This window comes from Gigantopelta aegis, chromosome 6 (assembly GCF_016097555.1).
Source record: "Gigantopelta aegis isolate Gae_Host chromosome 6, Gae_host_genome, whole genome shotgun sequence".
NCBI lineage: Eukaryota > Metazoa > Mollusca > Gastropoda > Neomphalida > Peltospiridae > Gigantopelta > Gigantopelta aegis.
In genome coordinates, this window is record NC_054704.1 from 64,366,531 (window position 1) to 64,384,955 (window position 18,425).

Sequence of the window (18,425 nt, forward strand, 5' to 3'; positions counted from 1 at the left end):
AATACGTGAAGAGTTTCATCGTAAAACACGATAAATGCCACTATACAAACCCAATCCTAAAAACGTTTTATTCCAAACCACTATAAACATTACACCAGTTTCTCTGCAATCTGAGATATATTCTCAGACAATCGTATTGCGTTTTGCTGAAAACTGAATTTGAACTTGTGTTTGTCTACGTGTGAACATTGTCTAAGTGGTGTTCGTACAATGGTTTTTAATATGGCCTTTATCGCATTTTGCGATGAAACTCTTCACATGTTCCCTACTAAATCCAACAAATTTTTGTATCTGCCAAGTTCAATGGCCATAACTCTGTCGAAAATGGGCCAATCAATATGAAAGTGTTCTGTAACTGTACAAATTTCAACATTGTGAAAAGATGTCTGGAATACTATATGACAGACAAACAGGTCGATGACAGTCACTTTTCGGACCCTTGTTTTGGCTTCGTACACAATAAATAAAACATATCCAACAGTAATTTTGTTATATGATATATTTGTCAAAAGGTACTTTTTATTTCTTTCATCTTTTAAAACTGAAAATTAATATTTTGTCCAGAATTATGAACAAAAAAAAAATACCAACCTTTAAACAGCGTTGTCTGCTTGTTACAGAAATTTGACAGGGGTCAAGGTTAGTAGACCAGATTTTATTTTAATGTGGCAAAGCACTGTAATAATATAGCTAATTGTGAATTTGAATGACATCAGTATTCCAATGACGTCACTTTGCATCTCCTTAAAATAACCATAAACTGGATACATGACGTTTCTGTTTTAAGAATGATAAAAAAATTCCAATGCAAAATTGCTATTGAATTTTTTTTGTTTGAACATTACTAATGCACTTGAATGTGTCTGAAGAAAATCTTGTGATTAAATTTTTTTAATTTTTATGAAATATGGATTTCAAGTGAAATTACGGTAAGATATGCTATATTTATTGTGTTTATGAAGCCAAAACAAGGGTTCGAAAAGTGATTGGTGTCGACTTTAGAGTCCTTTTGTTTGACTGGTAGGGGACTAATAATTATATAACTGTGATTGCTAGTGATCTAGATTTGAAACGTACCTTCTCCCTCGTTGATGACGAACTCGACGGGGTTCATCACAGCAGACTTGCTGCACGCGGCTGTGATCATGACGGCTCGCACCTGTTTGAAGCGATGGTCATCGGGATCAATGTCCAGAAACTTCTGACCCACCAGCTTCACCCCTCAAACACACAAACACATTACAGATAACTTACTCAGAGATGCTATACTTCATTAAAGAACTATAGTCCCATCCTTCTAGTAAAATGTTTTTTTGTACATAATTTCAGTTTGGTTTGACGTAAGATGAAAAGTAAAAGTGTTTTGAAAATAACAAAAACCTACTATTTTTGTATCCAATTTACAATCAATTGGCTCAGAAATAAATAACTTGTAGTAAATTTCATAGTATGAAAAAAAGGTATTTCCTGTGAGATGGACTATAGACATTTAGTTTAATATTTGCAAAAATGAAAATGGCATCAAACAAAAATGAATTAAAAAGTAGGGTGTTCCAATGAGCTTTTTACTGAAGAAAAAAAGAAGAAGAGAGGAACAGTTTTCAAACTTTGGAATGTCAAAGTGCTGTAGGAATGATATCTGGAGTGAGCGAACACAATCTCTAGTAGCGAGGATACAGTTGTGAAAAATACTTTTGTCTGCAAGATGTTACAAATTCTGTAAATGTATAAAATGCTATGTACAATATAACAATTACTTTATATGCTAATAACCAAATGGTATGGTTTTAAGTCCATATGATCAATAGAGGATATTTCATGTTTTTTGTCAAATATAATTTATATCTCATCGAGTGAAGTTTGCAATCATATCTCACGAGTCGCGCTTGCACAACGAGTGTGATATGATTGCAAACTTCATGAGATGAAATATAAATCATATTATTTGACCCCCCAAAATATGAAATTTTCTATTTATTATATAACTTTCGGCAATTTAGCTTTATTTTTAAAATGCCAGCAGCAAAATAGTTCTGGCTTTCTTACAGTGAAGATAACACTGTCTACAGTGACGATAACACATTTTAGAGCGAAATAGAATTTTTTTCACTCTAAAATGTATTATTGTCACTGAGTGACTGATAACACTTTTATTTCTCTGATATTTTAAGATATTTCATTAAATGTTATATAATAATATGGTATATTTAATAATTCTGTATACAGCTAAATAATATGCAAATAACTAAATTATTTTATAAACTGATATGCCATAAAGTGGATTCCAATTACTTTTGGCTCCTAGAAATTCAAAGTTTTGATGTATGCGGTAGTCCTCTGACGGGTTGTTGGAGCTAAAAGCCCATATGTTACTGTTGGTGTTACTCAGAAGACTGGCCAGGTGGACCGTTGTCAGGCCCGAGCCGATGTTAACATGGATGATGTCATCATCATCATTCAGCAGGTGTTTAGCAGAGTGGGGAGCCAGGCAGCTAGATTTGTCCTGAAACACGAATAAACTAAATAAGCAGGATGCTTACTGTACACGGTCAAATGCCGTTATCTCAACTTCTGTTATCTTGAGAGCCAGAGATATATGAAGGCTGACAAAATTGTAATATGGTGGAGAAGGAATTAACTCAGTCAATAAAGCGCTCACCTGAGGTGCTGGGATTGTAGGATCAAACCCTTTCAGCAGATGGGCTTTTCTATCCAAAACAGTGCCCCATGTCTAGTATATCAAAGTGCAAGGTATGTAAAGCCCTGTCTGTGGGATAGTGCATATAAAAGATCTCTTGCTGCTAATGAAAAAAATGTAAAAGGTTTCCTTTGAAGTCTATATGTTAGAATTACCAAATGTTTAACATCCAATAGCCGGTGATTAATTAATCAATGTGATCTAGTGGTGTCATAACACCAAAACAAACTTCAACTAGTTCTACATGACATAATTTTAAATTCATATCTTGAGAAATATAGATATGACTATTTTCAAAATCTGATAATGGGAATATATTTATGTAACAATGCCCTCACTACCTAATCCTTAAACAAATGACATGAGTGTTACTACCTGTAGGACAGCCGTGTTGGACTCAATGAGGAGAGTGTCTGTGCAGATCCTGCTGTAGGTCTGTTGGAAAGACTAGCAGGTCATCACAGTGATGGTGATGTAACAATGCCCTCAACACCTAACCCACCCTTAAAAACTGGACATGAGTATTGTGTTACTACTGTGAGTCTGATTTGAAGACCAGCAGGTCATCACAGTGATTGTCATGTAACAATCTCCTCAACACCTAACTCTCAAACAACTGACATGTGTTATTACCTGCAGGACAGCCTTGCCGGACTCATTAAGACAGTGTCTGCACAGATCCTGCTGTAGGTCTGTTGGGAAGACTAGCAAGTCATCACAGTGATGGTGATGTAACAATGCCCTCAACACCTAACCCACCCTTAAAAACTGGACATGAGTGTTACTACCTGTAGGACAGCCTTGCCAGATTTGATGAGAGGGTGTCTGTACAGATCCTGCTGTAGATCTGTTGGGAAGACCAGCAGGTCATCAAAGTGATGGTCGCGTAACGATCTCCCCAACACCTAACCCACCCTCAAACAACTGACACGAGTGTTATTACCTGCAAGACAGCCTTGCCGGACTCAATGAGACGGTGTTTGCGGAGTTCTTTCTGTAAGTCTGCTGGGAAGACCAGCAGGTCATCACAGTGATTGTCCAGCATGAACTCTTTTCCAGACAGATCCATGTCAGATCGAGGGACTTCAACAAAGTCATCATCTTTCAGAATCTGTACGACTTGTTCCATACTGAAAACAACAAGCAAACCACTCACATCAGATTCAAAGCCTGAAGTTAAAGTATTGTCTTTTATATATTATACATCAGAACTTCTAGAATTTTTATAAAATCCACTAGCAATGGGATCAGTGATTTTTAAACATTTACTAGCCATAATTAAAAATTCATTAACCCTACTTTACTTTAAGTTAATACAATTTTACTAAAGAACAGTAAAAATCAGATGTCATCTAAAGAGTGAGATATATCTTAAAAACATTAACATTGGGGAATGGGGTGGGGCTGTAGGGTTAGAATATTTATATTTAAAAAATAGACTTAACTGCAACATTTGACAAAACAAATTCACTAGCTGTTGGGTATGGCAATAGTAGTTATTTACTAGCCCTAGTCATGGGAGTGGGGCTACCATAATCTAGAAGCCCTGTACACATATGCTTACAAAGTGTATTATTGTTGTTGTGTGTTTACACAAGCATAACTTTTAATTATTAATACACTGTACATTCTACAGGTTCTTGTTTTGAAACTTTGTATTTATATTTCTGAATTTTTTTTCATAAAGAATATGAACAAAATGGTCACCAAAATATACCCTGGATATACTGGATCCCTCTCTAAACCAGATAAATCTTGAGGTTCCTAGGTGATACAGTTTAGGCAGGCTCCATTGTATTTCATGATTTTCAAATTTATTCAAATTTATTATCAAAATCAGCTATCAGTTTCTCCGAATGACTGCAACATTCCACCTTGGTTATCAAACAAAAATACCACTTCATTTAAACTCTATATTTCCAGATACACCTGAATTTCTCACAGGAAAACAAAAAAGCACGAAAACCATCTACAAAAGGACTGGGCCCAATTTCACAAAACATTGTAAGCCTAATTTTACATGTAAACATAAATTTATGACTAGACCACAATTCTTATTACTACCAATAGAAAAATAATATATAGTTTGAAATATACATATTTCAAATGTTTTTGGTCCTTAAAATGCTCTATCTTCTGTAATGCATGATGTAAAGTTCTGCGTGAAATAGATCCGAACACGTAAAAACGTATATGGCCGGTATAACTGCTAGTTGCAGACATAACTTTACAATGTTTTGTAAAATGAGCCCCTGGCCCCGTGCTTATAAACCTTAAAGTCTAGACTTTAACGTCATGGCAACGCCATTCAAATAGCATTACGTTAAAACCTGGACTTTATTAAAGTCTAGACTTTAAGTTTTATAAGTACGGGCCCTGGTCCCAGTAACTATGACACTCACTTGCTCTTGAGCTGGTTCACCCACATGTACACGGGCATCTTGTAGTTCTTCTCGCCCTGCTGGCGGATGCTCTCGGGCAGCAGACACTCGATACAAGGGGCAGACGCCTTGATCCGGTGTCGTGCCAGACACGCGTCCAGCTTGACACGGATGTTGAGGATGGCCTCCTCCACCTGCATGCACACTTCATCCAGCTCCTCATCTTCGATCGGAGTCCGCGGCTGGAACTTACGCTTTTGGAAATCACACAGCATCACCAACACCAGATCCTGGTCACCCTGAAGCTGAAGTTTCACAAAGTATCGGGGATGAGAATAACATTTGAAGAAAGAAAAAACCCAGCTTGAAAAGGTTTAAAAAAAAAAGCTAAAATAAGTGGTGGGTTCCAAAGGACAAGATCTCGTAAATGGTTGGACTGGTTTCCAGTGTTCATACACCTTGGAAACAAAAAAATTCCAGACCTTTTCCAGATTTTTTCCAATTTAAAAAAATATTTTTCAAGACTCATTGCAAGTGCATACTTCAAATCTTCGGTAAATGTCGGAAATTGTTAGTCTTGATTTCCCAAATGTACGTTAGTGCCGCGATCGGAAAACGTTGTCAGATTCCGCAGGTTTTCTACATGATTCCTAAAGACAAATTTCCATACCTTTTCCAAGCCAACACACAAAAAAGGTATTTTTCCATACTTTTTCCAGGTCTGGAAAATGGATTTTCAAAATTCCATACTTTTCAAGGTTTTCCAGACTCCGTACGAACCATGGGTTTCCCTCCTATTTTATCCTAACATACTAATTAATGTTAACTGCATTAAAAAAAACACCCAAAAACAGTCTTTTAGGTAATACTAAACCAAATAACATCTGGCTGAGTCATCTGGTATGAGGTGCACACAACTTTTCATCCCACAGCTGAGACTACCAGTCCTGCCATTGGTGATAAATGTGACAGTGTTTGTTGGTTCATCTGGCCAGTAAATTCCTGTAATTTAATTTGAACTAAGGTCGATGACAGTCACTTTTCGCACCCTTGTTTTGGGTTCGTACACAATAAATATAGCATATCTTACCTTATTTCACTTGAAATCCATATTTCGTAAAAGGTACAATTTTTTAATCACAAGATTTTCTTCAAACACATTCAGATGCATTAGTAATGTTCAAACAAAAAAATTTCAATAGCAAGTTTGCATTGGAATTTTTCCAGCATTCTTAAAATGGAAACGTCATGTACCCAGTGTATGGTTATTGTAAGGCGATTCCAAGTGACGTCACTGGAATACTGACATAATTCAAATTCAAAATTACCTATATTATTACAATGCTTCGCCACTTTAAAATAAAAACTGGTCTACTAACCTTGACCCCTGTCAAATTTCTATAACAAGCGGACAACGTTGTTTACAGGTTGGTATTTTGTTATTTTTCATAATTCTGGACAAAATATTAATTTTAAGTTTCAAATGATAAAAGAAATAAAAAGTACCTTTTGTCAAATATATCATTTAAAAAAATTACCATTGGATATGTTTTATTTACTGTGTATGAAGCCAAAACAAGGGTGTGAAAAGTAACTGTCGTCGACCTTAATGTCAATGTACTAACTACCATTGTGCTTGAAACATGAGCAGGGCTCTACTAAAAATAGCATGACAATTTTTTGTGCGGGACTAGGATAGTCACAGACTCTACCCGTTATTTCTGAAATGAGCAGCTTAACCCCCAATTTTTTTCTGATTCACAAGTGTGAGGGGTGGTAGTATTTATATTCATGGTTTTTATGTTGATTGATACGCTGCATGTAGGAGTTTTAGCCACATAATTCATTATGTTACTATGGTCCTTGGTGTTTCTGCCACAAAGAAATTTTTGGGTATGGCACTATGGAAGTAAATGCAATCACAGTCAACAGGGGGGTATGGGGGGCCTCCTTCAAAAGGAAAATGGGTTAAGTTTAGGGTTAGGGTTAAGAAAATCATACAGTAATGATAAGAGTAATTAATTTTGTCAAAAAGTTAACACAAAAAAATTAATCTGCCCAAAAATTTGGTTATGGTGCCACACCCGTTTTACCCTCAGACAGAAACCCTGGTCCAACTCCTCTGTGGGATTTGATTTGATGGTATACACCCAGCAAGTCACTAGGCATCCTCAGCCTCCTGGACGTAGCCCAGTGGTAAAGATCTTGCTTGATGCACAGTTGGTCTGTGATGGATCCCCGTCGGTGGGCCCATTGGGCTATTTCTTGTTCCAGCCAGTGCACCACGACTAGCATATCAAAGGCCGTGGTATGTACTACTCTGTCTGTGGGATGGTGCATATAAAAGATCCCTTGCTACTAATCAAAAAGAGTAGCTGCCCATGAAGTGGCGACAGCGGGTTTCCTCTCAATATCTGTGTGGTCCTTAACCATATGTCTGACGCCATATAACCGTAAATAAAATGTGTTGAGTGCGTCGTTAAATAAACCATTTCTTTCCTCCCTCAGCCTCCTAATTATGCCTCTCACATGTGCTTTGTAGGGTTGGGTGACATTGCCAGTTTGTTGGTGTATTACAATATAAAAAGCAGTGTATGTTGTATAATGTGGTACACATTTTGAGAACTGGTTTACAAGGTATACTCATAATTTTCTGTTACTCCGACAGAAAATGGTTTGTAAAACAAATCTGAAATTAATGTAAACGCACTTCTGTACATTAGTTGATGCTGTTCAACAATTGGACCCAAAGTCTTTTGAATCTCTTTCACCACACCGTCCTTTCACCTTGATGTAATTTTACCACCGTTATAGTACCTGGCTGTCATTAGCCTTGGCCAGGTAAAAATCCATTAACGTAAATTGCCATAAACGGTCAATTAATAGACATTTTCTTTACTATTCTCTGCATCAATGCACATGTATTACAAAACATAGTGGATGACTTGTGAGCTGGTAAAGGTGAAAAATGGTAAAGTTTATTAAAACAGCAGTTGTGTTTGTGCTTTTGTATAATAGTAAATATTATAATATAATGAAAATAAGAGAACTAAAACAAATTCCTGAATAATCCAGTCACTTGATTTTGCTGTCACACTTCTTATAGTATAAACAAAATAAAATAAGACAATAAAAAATAAGACAATCGAACTTAAAAGAGTTAAAACCTTTTTTGTTTAACGACACCACTAGAGTACATTGATTTATTAATCATCTGCTTTTGGATGTCAAACATTTTGTAATTCTGACACAGTTTCTGTGAGCAAACCCCTTACTTTTTCCGTTAGTAGCAAGGGTTCTTTTATATGCACCATTCCAGACAGGACATACCATGGCCATGTAGCAGGTTTCCTGTCTAAGACTATGTCAAAATTACCAAAATGTTTGACATCCAATAGCCGATGATTAAGAAATCAATATGCTCTAGTGGTGTTGTTAAACAAAACACTTTTAGTGCCCACAGCACAAATGATCAAGTGGCCGCATTTAAACGTATCACAGATCTAAGGGCAATCAATGCTTCGAGCCAATACATCCAAGTTAATATCTGCAGCCCATCAATCAGGATACCTGCAGAATGTCACCTGCTCAACGGTTAGCCTCAGAAACATAACACTCACTCTCAGTGTATTACAGTCACACCCAGTGTATCAGACACAACCACTTAAAGGGACATTCCTGAGTCTGCTCCATTGTAAGATGTTTCAGACTAAAAAAATATTTCTACAATTAAACTTACATATTAAATATATTTTCTTGTTTAGATTATCAGTGTCTGTATATTCAATGTGTTTCTGGTTATCTTAATATTTGTAAGAAGCCCAAACTGGATTTTGTCTTCAAATAATTTCGTATGTACAATAAAATAATTTTTTTGGAAATAAAATGAAATTTAACCTAGTACAAACATAGAACGATCAGAAACACATTTAATATACAGCCACTAATATTTTATGCAGAATTTTTTTATATTTGATATGTAATTATAATTGTTAAAAAGTATTTGTTAGTCGATAACATCTTAAAAAGTGCAGCAAACTCAGGAATGTCCCTTTAAAAAGTTAAAGTTTCTTTTGTTTAACGACATCACTAGAGCACATTGATTTGATTAATCATCGGCTATTGGAAGTCATACATTTCGTAAATTTGATACTTAGTCTCAAGAGAGGAAACCCACTACATTTTTCATTAGTAGCAAGGGATCTTTTATATGCACCAAACCACAGACAGTATAGCACATACCACAGCCTTTGATATATCAATTGTGGTGCACTGGCTGGACTTGTCTACTTAGGCTAACAAAATATTCTTTAAAAAATTAGGTACGGTATAGGTCATCTTTTTTTTTTTTTTAAACTAAATTCACCCTACACATCCAGATAAAAGCTTATGTAACACTTTTTTAACCTACACATTAATAATTTTTTAAATTGCTTTAAAAAAATAAATAATAGGGTTGGTCCTTTTTTCTTTTTTTATAGGTAGGGTCAGGTTCTCACAAACATAATTTTGAAAAATATATTTTAACATTTTTTAAGGTGGACTGAACCCATAACGTGCACTTGATCCAGATCCCTTATATGTGTGTTACTTTCCTATGGTCACTGGCAAATTTGTTTACATCTTTAACAAGATATCAACAAGATATCTACAAGAGTGAAGGAGATGTCATTACATAGAGTATATTAGCTCTTGAACTTGTGTGAACTTGCATTAACACATACCTCAGGATAATATGAAAAGAATGCCACTTCTTCTGTTATTTGGTCTAGTATTGTCTGATCTGAAGAAAACAAGAAGGAGAAATGTTAATAAAAATGAATAGCCTTTGAATTTGAAAGTCCTGAAATACACAAACAGAAACATTAAAATATATGGGGTAACGAAATGTTTTATTTAACGACGCACTGAACACATTTTATTTAGTTATATGGCGTCGAACATATGGTTAAGGACCACACAGATATTGAAAGAGGAAACCCGCTGTCGCCACTTTCTGGGCTACACTTTTTGATTAGCAGCAAGGGATCTTTTATATGCACCATCCCACAGACAGTACAGCACATACCACAGCCTTTGATATACCAGTCATGGTGTACTGGCTGGAGCGAGAAATAGCCCAATGGGCCCACCGACAAGAATCAATCCCAGACCGACCACGCATCAAGCGAACGCTTTACCACTGTGCTACATCCTGCCCCAAAACAAAAGGGAGCACAACAAAGAAATTTAATGTGATTAAAGGGATGACTGGGCAAGGCTTTTGAACTGATGTGTATATTCAATGATATTTAATGCACATTATTGCTTAATATCAACAAGTATTTTGTTATATGTGAGGGCTATTATATATAACAGGGCGCAGCCATTTTGTTCCATTCCACTAAATCTGCCCTCTGCATGGTGCACGAGTTGTATGAATGAGCTCATTTTAGCTTTAGGTCTTTGACCTAACTACTAAATTTGTATTCCAAATTCCGCCAACCTTAAACTCTTCCCACCACCCCCCAGCCCGGACCATATAGATCGGACTTTAAACTTTTAGACCTCCGTTCAAAATTATATGTCGAAATTATTCTTTTTTTAATATTATTAAATAGTCCAATCCTTTCTTCTTTCTCTTATTTATTTTTGGACTGTCCATCTAAAATGCTCCAAATTATATAAATATTCGGCCGAGCAGTCAATTCTTATTTTTTTTGGCTTGTAACTTTTTATTTAATTTTTTTTTTTTTTAATTCTATTAACTTTTTTACTAATAGCTATTTTCAAAATTCTGCCCATTTTCAACTCTATCCTCCCCTCAACCCGAGTCAGGCCACCGATCTTATCGGAGGTCGGACTCTGGATGGGCGTGTTCGAAACCCTAGTGGTATATGGACACTTTAAATTGTTATCTATCTATCTGCATGGTGAGCCGGTAGTTACGTAATACTTAACGCATCACATCAGGTATTACTCTTAGAACTGACCCCTGCGCGTGCTGTAACCTCACCGTGGTGCAGGGGTGTAACATTCTCTTTGAGAATGGCCAATACCGCACAAATTGAAGTTTAGAGTAAGATTCGGTGTCCGTAAAATTCTGTGATATTTGTATTTGTATTTTTGCACAGTTCTTTACACTGTTTTTGTTTAAACCTTGAATTTTTATATTGATGTTGATCATCACTTTATTTATTTGCATTACCATAGTTTGACACCCAATAGCCGATGTATTTTTCGTGCTGGGGTGTCGTTAAACATTCATTCATTCATTCATTCATTCTTAGAACTGAAGAAACAAACATACCAATTTGTTGATTTTTGCAGAATGACGAAACAGGCATAGGTCCCTATGTTCCGTAATAATATCCATCCCAGTAAGCCAAAAATAAGTACACATTATTTTCCTATACAAAATAAACCACCACTGTCAAACTGGCTACAAAATAAAATAAATTGATATATCATGTTTTGTTCATGAACCAGTGGTATACTGAATTGACAAAATGACTGTTTACTTAATTAATTGGTCTATTCTTTTAGTTTGTTCTGCCTGTGATTTCTGATTGGCAGGATCTGGTATGTATTTGTTGGTTAACACACAATGTAATTATGTGTTAATGATGGATGCTGTCGTCTGGACACTTGTCTGGACACAAAAAGAACATGTACCCGTATTATTAACATGACATTATGTTAGTCTTTGTTTAATGGTAACCTTGGGAACATGTAGGCACTAGTGTTATTAGCATGTAGTGGATGTTGACCCATGTCACCATATAGCTGAAGAAAATTAAAATGTTCTGCATCAAATAATTTGTAACCCCTAAAATGGTAAAGGACATTATTAGCTGATATATATAATACACCAAATAGCACCATCAAATTTAGATTATATGATGACATGAAAGTTAGAACAAATACTAACGAAGTAAATACCAAATAATGATGAAAATGCTATCATAGATCAATTTTGCAACTGCTTTTTTTGTACCGGCATTTCTGCATGATTGCCATAGTGAATTTTGAGGGCTGAAATAGCCATTGTAAAATGTGCTAAGTGTATTTGTTATAATTTTTCTTGAAATATGGCAAAAGCAGCAATATCTCCCAATTAGTCAATGATTATTTTCTGAGGGATATGGGGAGAAATAGATGATTATTACACTTGGTATTAATAAAAGTTAAACTTCAAGACTTAAAAGCATATTGTCACAGACCGCTGACCTATTAAATGGCCTAACAAAGTTTCACCTGAACAAAATTATATTTGATTTCCTCTAAATGTACTTTATTCAAACATCTACGTAACCATCATACCCCACTTATTAAATGATATTTTGTGAAAATAATTGAATTATAGCAATGGTCCATAATTAAAAAATTAAAATTGCCAAGAGGATTGACATGGATTTCACTCCATGGTTCAATTAAAGTGATGCGATATCTAGATTTGGTATTCAAAAATTAATGTAATTTTCATTTATTATCCATTTTTAGAGAAATAAGGTCCTTAAATCCATGACAGTATGCCTTTAAGGCCCTACTACAAAACATAAAAATAAAGTCTTGTATATACAAACACCGTAACAGCCTGTAGTTAAAGTTTGACGTCTGGACTTGAAAATTTTATAAGCCCAGATGACAGACATTACAGTGAAAAACATACCTGACTGAAAAACATTAACAGCATATTCAACTTGTAGGGGAACAAATGCACTAAGTACCTACTATATATGGAGTTTGTTCAAGTGAAGTCGTAAATCTTATGGCCGTTACTGTACTCTAATTGCTGTTAAAACACATAAACTTTTAGTGTTAACTTTCTGCTCCGTTAATGGTGTAAACAAACGTGATGACAGTGAAGCTTGTGCTAAGTAGACAGTAGACACCTTGAAGTTAAAAAAGTTAGTTTTGTTTAACGACACCACTAGAGCACATTGATGAATTAATCATCAGTTATTGGATGTCAAACATTTGGTAATTCTGACTCGTAGTCATCAGAGAAAACCTGCTATATATTTTTCCAGTTTTTGCAAGGGATTTTTTATATGCACTTTCCCACAGACAGGAAAGCACATACCACAGCCTTTGACCAGTTGTGAGGCACTGGTTGGTTGGAACGAGAGAAAAAAAACAATCAGTTGAATGGATCCACTGAGGTGGTTGGATCCTGCGAGCGCTCAACCGATTCAGCTAAATCCTGTCCCCTTGCAGACACCTTAGTGAATCTTATAAAGAATTCTAAACAAATAGCCTAACTACAAATTAACCAACAGTCTCCATGCATAATCTTTGTTCGAGAATATACAAACTGTACTGTGTTTATCCACTGTGTAAACAGTCAGATCAGTACCACTATATTTCAGTAACAGTGTTTTGAAACCATTACCTAACACTTGTCAAACAGGCAAACATAGCTCAGCTAAATGAGATTGAATGTTCAACACTAATTTCCTACCAAGAAACACCGACATACATACAGTTTTTGTCTCTTATTGTAGGTAAATGTTTGTCTTTTTGCTGTTATATTTGCACCTTTTCAACAATTATGTAACACAAAATTTGGCACATTTTATATCCCTCGTCTCATTTGTTTTGGGGGGGGGGGGGAAGGGGGGCAGGACGTAGCTCAATAGTACAGTACTCATCTGATGCGTGACTGATCTGAGATCGATTCCCCTCGGTGGACGCACTGCGCTATTTCTCGTTCCAGCGAGTGCTTCACAACTGGCATAACAAAGGCTGTGGTATGTACTATCCTGCCTGTGGGATGGTGCATATAAAAGATCTCTTGCTGCTAATCGAAAAGAGTAGTCCATGAAGTGGCGACAGCAGGTTTCCTCTCTCAATATCTGTGTGGTCCTTAACCATTTGTCCAATGCCATATAATCATAAATAAAATGTGTTGAGTGTGTTGTTAAATAAAACATTTCCTTCATTCCTTGTTTGTTTGGTTTTGTAATAAATATTAGATAGAAAATCATATATTAAAAAGCAAAATAACAATTACTAACTACATTTTACTTCATAAATAGAAATCAGATACATGTTTTGAACACTTTACGTAACTCTTAACTACAACCTCCCTCCCCCATAACATTTCGTAACTCCTCCCCTGATCTTCCTTCACCCCTAGAGCATTATGTAATTGTTGAACGGCCCCTTTCCTTTGTCTTTTTAACCATTAGCAATGTTTGTCAGTAAAGTATAATGCAACATGCCAAAACTGAAACACAGTTCATATACAGGTCAGGTAAACTTCACAATGCTGTAACAGACTTCAGTAAATGTTGACATATCATATCACAGTAGAATATAATTATATTACACGTCTTTACTTCAAAGCTGAAAGTCAATGTTCAATTTGAGCACACAATAATATATATTATGGTAATTACAAACATAACTGAGATATGTATGACACATGTGAATTTTACTATTAGGTGAAAACAAAAGCACTTGTAAATTATAAGTTGTAACTAAAATCTACAATTTTACAGGCCCGTACGCAGGATTTTTAATGGAGTGTGTGCAAATGCCTCGGAATGGGACCAACAATGGAATAAATAAAAACAACTTTACATGACGTTATCATAATTTGATAGAAAAAATGTCGACCTTTGGTAATCAGTATTTGTGCCAGAAAGAAATCTATGGGTATGGAACTATGGAAATGAATGCAACCACAATCAACACGGGGTACTGGGGCCTCCCCTAGAAGGAAAATGGGTTACGTTTAGGGTTAAGAAAAAACTCCAGTAATGATAAGAGTAATTCATTTTGACAAAAGGTTAACTTAAAAAAAGAAATCTGCAAAACAATTTGGGTGTGGTGCCATACCCGTCTTGTATGGTTATTTGTTAACTCATTTTGACTTGCAAGTGGGCCTATTTAGGTTTTAACTTATAACTATGATAACCAGATCACAGAATATTATAATCCATGTAGGCCCATAAGAACATCATGTGAATGGTTAGAAGGGACGGCACACACTATAACAGGAAGACACAAGCACATGTTTTTGGTGAGACAAAAAAGAAAGCACTGTTCCACATCCCCCTTCCCGGGTTCTTCCAGGCCTGTACTGCTATGGTCTCGTTGAAGGCAGGATGTAGTTCAGAGATAGACCACTTGTCTAAGGTTATAGGATCAATCACCATCAAAGGACTCAGAATTTTTCCACATTCCAGCCAGTGGTACACACTATCTTGTCTATGGGAAAGTACATATAAAAGATCCTTTTTGCTATTCATAAAAACAGCGTATATGCCATCATTGAATTTCCACCCTATCTCAAAGTGTCAGAAGTTAAAAGGTTTGTTTTGTTTAAGGACATCACTATTAATCATCGGCTATTGGACATCAACCATTTGGTAATTTTTACATAATTATAGTCTTAGAGTCTTACACTTTTCCATTAGTAGCGAGGGATCTTTTATATTCACGATCCCAGACTGAATAGCACATACCATGGGCTGGGCTGGTGTTTTGTCCTATCTCTTTGCTATGTTTAATTTTACATTACACAATTTCTATCACAACACAAACTAAACTATAACAGATGGAAAAAAGAAGAAGTTTGTTTTGTTTAACATCACCACTAGAGCACATTGATTAATTAATCATTGGCTATTGGATGTCAAACATTTGTTAAACTGACACAGTCATCAGAGGAATCGCGCTACATTTTTCCAAATGCAGCAAGGAATCTTTTATATGCACTTTCCCACAGACAGGAAAAGCATATACAACGGCCTTTAAAATTGTCCAGTTATGGTGCACTGGTTGGAACAAGAAAAAACACAATCCATTGAGGTGGCTTGATCCTGTGACGCAAGCACCTTAAGAGAGCACTCAACCGACTGATCTAAGTCTCGCCGACCCCCCCCTATAAGTATAACAGATGAATGACTATAAAATACTGTAGTTAGTTTGAGGTTTAGTAGTTGTAACGGGATTGTAAAATCAGATATTTTGGCACATCAGTCAGTATTAAAAAACCCACAACTGAAATAGCTAATAAAAGGTAAGTTTAACATCCCTTGTTGCAAATGAGTCACGTTTGTAAAATAATCTTCAACAATTTACTAGATCAGAGCTTATTTTATCATCCTACAACATGATAATTCTCACATAGTCTGCAAAGCTTGTTAACTCCATCTGAATATATTCCAGTAACTAATTAACAATCCGCTTTCTGAAAGAGCTCCACCTATTAAGCATTAATTTCCTAACACTAGCCATATTTCATTCCATTAGCAAATATTGAATATTACTGCCACTAATAATCAATGCTAGTACATCCAGTTGCTATGTATTTATGTTACCATGGCAATATTCAAAGATAATTTGTTTACCATTCAGAAAAATATTTTAAATCATTTAACTTCCATTTAAAAATACACATGTAGTTATTGATTAAAAGTTTGTACATAGCCTTTGGAAACGTAGAAATGTTTTGGTTGGTTTTATTAAATATATTTTTAAAAAATAAAAAATTAGTCTGGATTTCTGGAGTGTAGATTCACGATGTTTGATTACATTACTTATTAATGTTTAATACAAAGTGCCGTGAAGAAAGTTAATTAACGAGTTGTGCCAGTCCCAGATTAAACATTACTTATTAATGGTGAAGTCAGACACTATAGTGATGGTTGGCACCTGATTTGTGTTTACGTTGTTTTTCCCCATCAACAATAATTACATCAACAGTTATCTCCATGCTGGAAACCCTTACACAAACATATATAAGTATATATTCAGTGTTTCTGCTAGAAAGAAATTTATGGGTATGGCGCTGTGGAACTGAATGCAACCACAGTCAACAGGGGGTATGGGGGGTCTCCCCCAGAAAGAAAATAGGTTAAGTTTAGGGTCAGGGTTAAGAAAATCATATAGTAATGACAAGAGTAATTAATTTTATCAAAAGGTTAACATAAAATAAAAATAAATCTATGAAAAGATTTGGGTATAGCGCCATACCCGTTTAACCCTCTGGCAGAAACCCTGATATGATAAGACATCAATCTCTAGTATATACAAAGTACACCTACCGGGTAATATGACTCTTTAAAATCAACCTAAACTAATTATCAAAAAATATTATCCATGTAACTTCAAATATGATAATCAATTTTGCTTTCAATTTCAAAGAATTGTCAGATGTCAACTTTATAATAAAACTGTTAAAAACAAGCATTCTGAGAGTACTGTTAAAGCAATACACGTCCCCTACCTGACCCAACAATTGTTTGTATCTTTTAAATTCCAAGGGCCATATCTCAATGAAAAGTGGGTAAATCACCATGAAAGTTAAACTTTATTAGTAACAGTACATGATAAAGCTATGTACAAAATTTCACCTCAGTATCTTCAGACACTGCAAAATAAAACTCCGGAATTTTTTCATATCTCCCAAGTTCAAGGGCCATAACTCTGTCAAAAATGGGTAAATTACTATGAAAGTTAAACTTGATCTGTAACCATAAATGATAAAGCTATATACAACATTTAAGGTCAATATCTCAAGGCCTGAAAAAAAAGTCTGGAAAACAAATTTTCATATCTTCTAAGTTCAAGGGCCATAACTCCGTTAAACATAGGTAAATCACCATGAAAGTCAAACTTGATCTGTAACAGTACATGATAAAGCTATGCACAAAGTTTCAGCTTAATATCTGAAGGAGATCTAAGACAAATACCTGGAAAACTATATGTGGGACAAACGGACAAACAGTTAGACGGACAGACGGACAGAAGGATGGATATGAAACCTATAGTCCCCTCTGGATTAATAAGCTATATGGGTTTAAACTTTCTTTACTGTATACTAATTGTATTCCCAATAATGAGTCAAAGTTTTATTTCTACATTTGCTTTCACAAAATCATTGCAAAACACCTTATAAAATAGCTATTCTAAACATTTCAAACTTTATTAAAAAAAACAAGGACATCATTATTGATACATGACATCATTCTTGATCATGTTCAGTATGTCACTGTACAGCTGCAGACAGGGAACATTATGCAATTGTGTCACTGTTCTGAGTTAACTCATCAATTTAATGTAGGATTTTCAAAACAAATTTTTATATAAACTTGAAATAGTTTATTGGAAATTAAAACATATATAATGTAATCTCCGATATTTGGCTACAACTTGGCAATTTTTTTTTTTTAAGGGAAATGGGTGTGTGGACGGGGAGGGGTTGATTACACTGATTTGGGGCAGTTTTTACAAACCACTGATGCAAGTTGGTAGGAAGAAAGTTGATTTTGGGGCAATTTGACCTTTTCACTAAAATAACCTCCAACCAAAAGCCCTTACAATCATTTCTGTAAAAATTAAAAAAAAATAGT

The 18,425-nt window shown here is 35.3% G+C and overlaps 1 protein-coding gene across 4 annotated transcripts in view; it reads right to left on the bottom strand.

Moving 5' to 3' along the window:
• The window catches only part of LOC121374256 (putative methyltransferase NSUN7), a 54,346-nt gene that overhangs the window by 19,660 nt on the left and 16,261 nt on the right, over positions 1 to 18,425 (bottom strand). For all 4 annotated transcript variants that reach the window (XM_041501280.1, XM_041501281.1, XM_041501282.1 and 1 more), the window contains exons 3-7: positions 9,804 to 9,862; positions 5,101 to 5,384; positions 3,642 to 3,828; positions 2,293 to 2,503; positions 1,078 to 1,221 (exon numbers count right to left, since the gene is read on the bottom strand). In XM_041501280.1, coding sequence (XP_041357214.1) covers positions 1,078 to 1,221; positions 2,293 to 2,503; positions 3,642 to 3,828; positions 5,101 to 5,384; positions 9,804 to 9,862 — 885 coding nt within the window. The remainder of the gene's footprint in view (positions 1 to 1,077; positions 1,222 to 2,292; positions 2,504 to 3,641; positions 3,829 to 5,100; positions 5,385 to 9,803; positions 9,863 to 18,425) is intronic.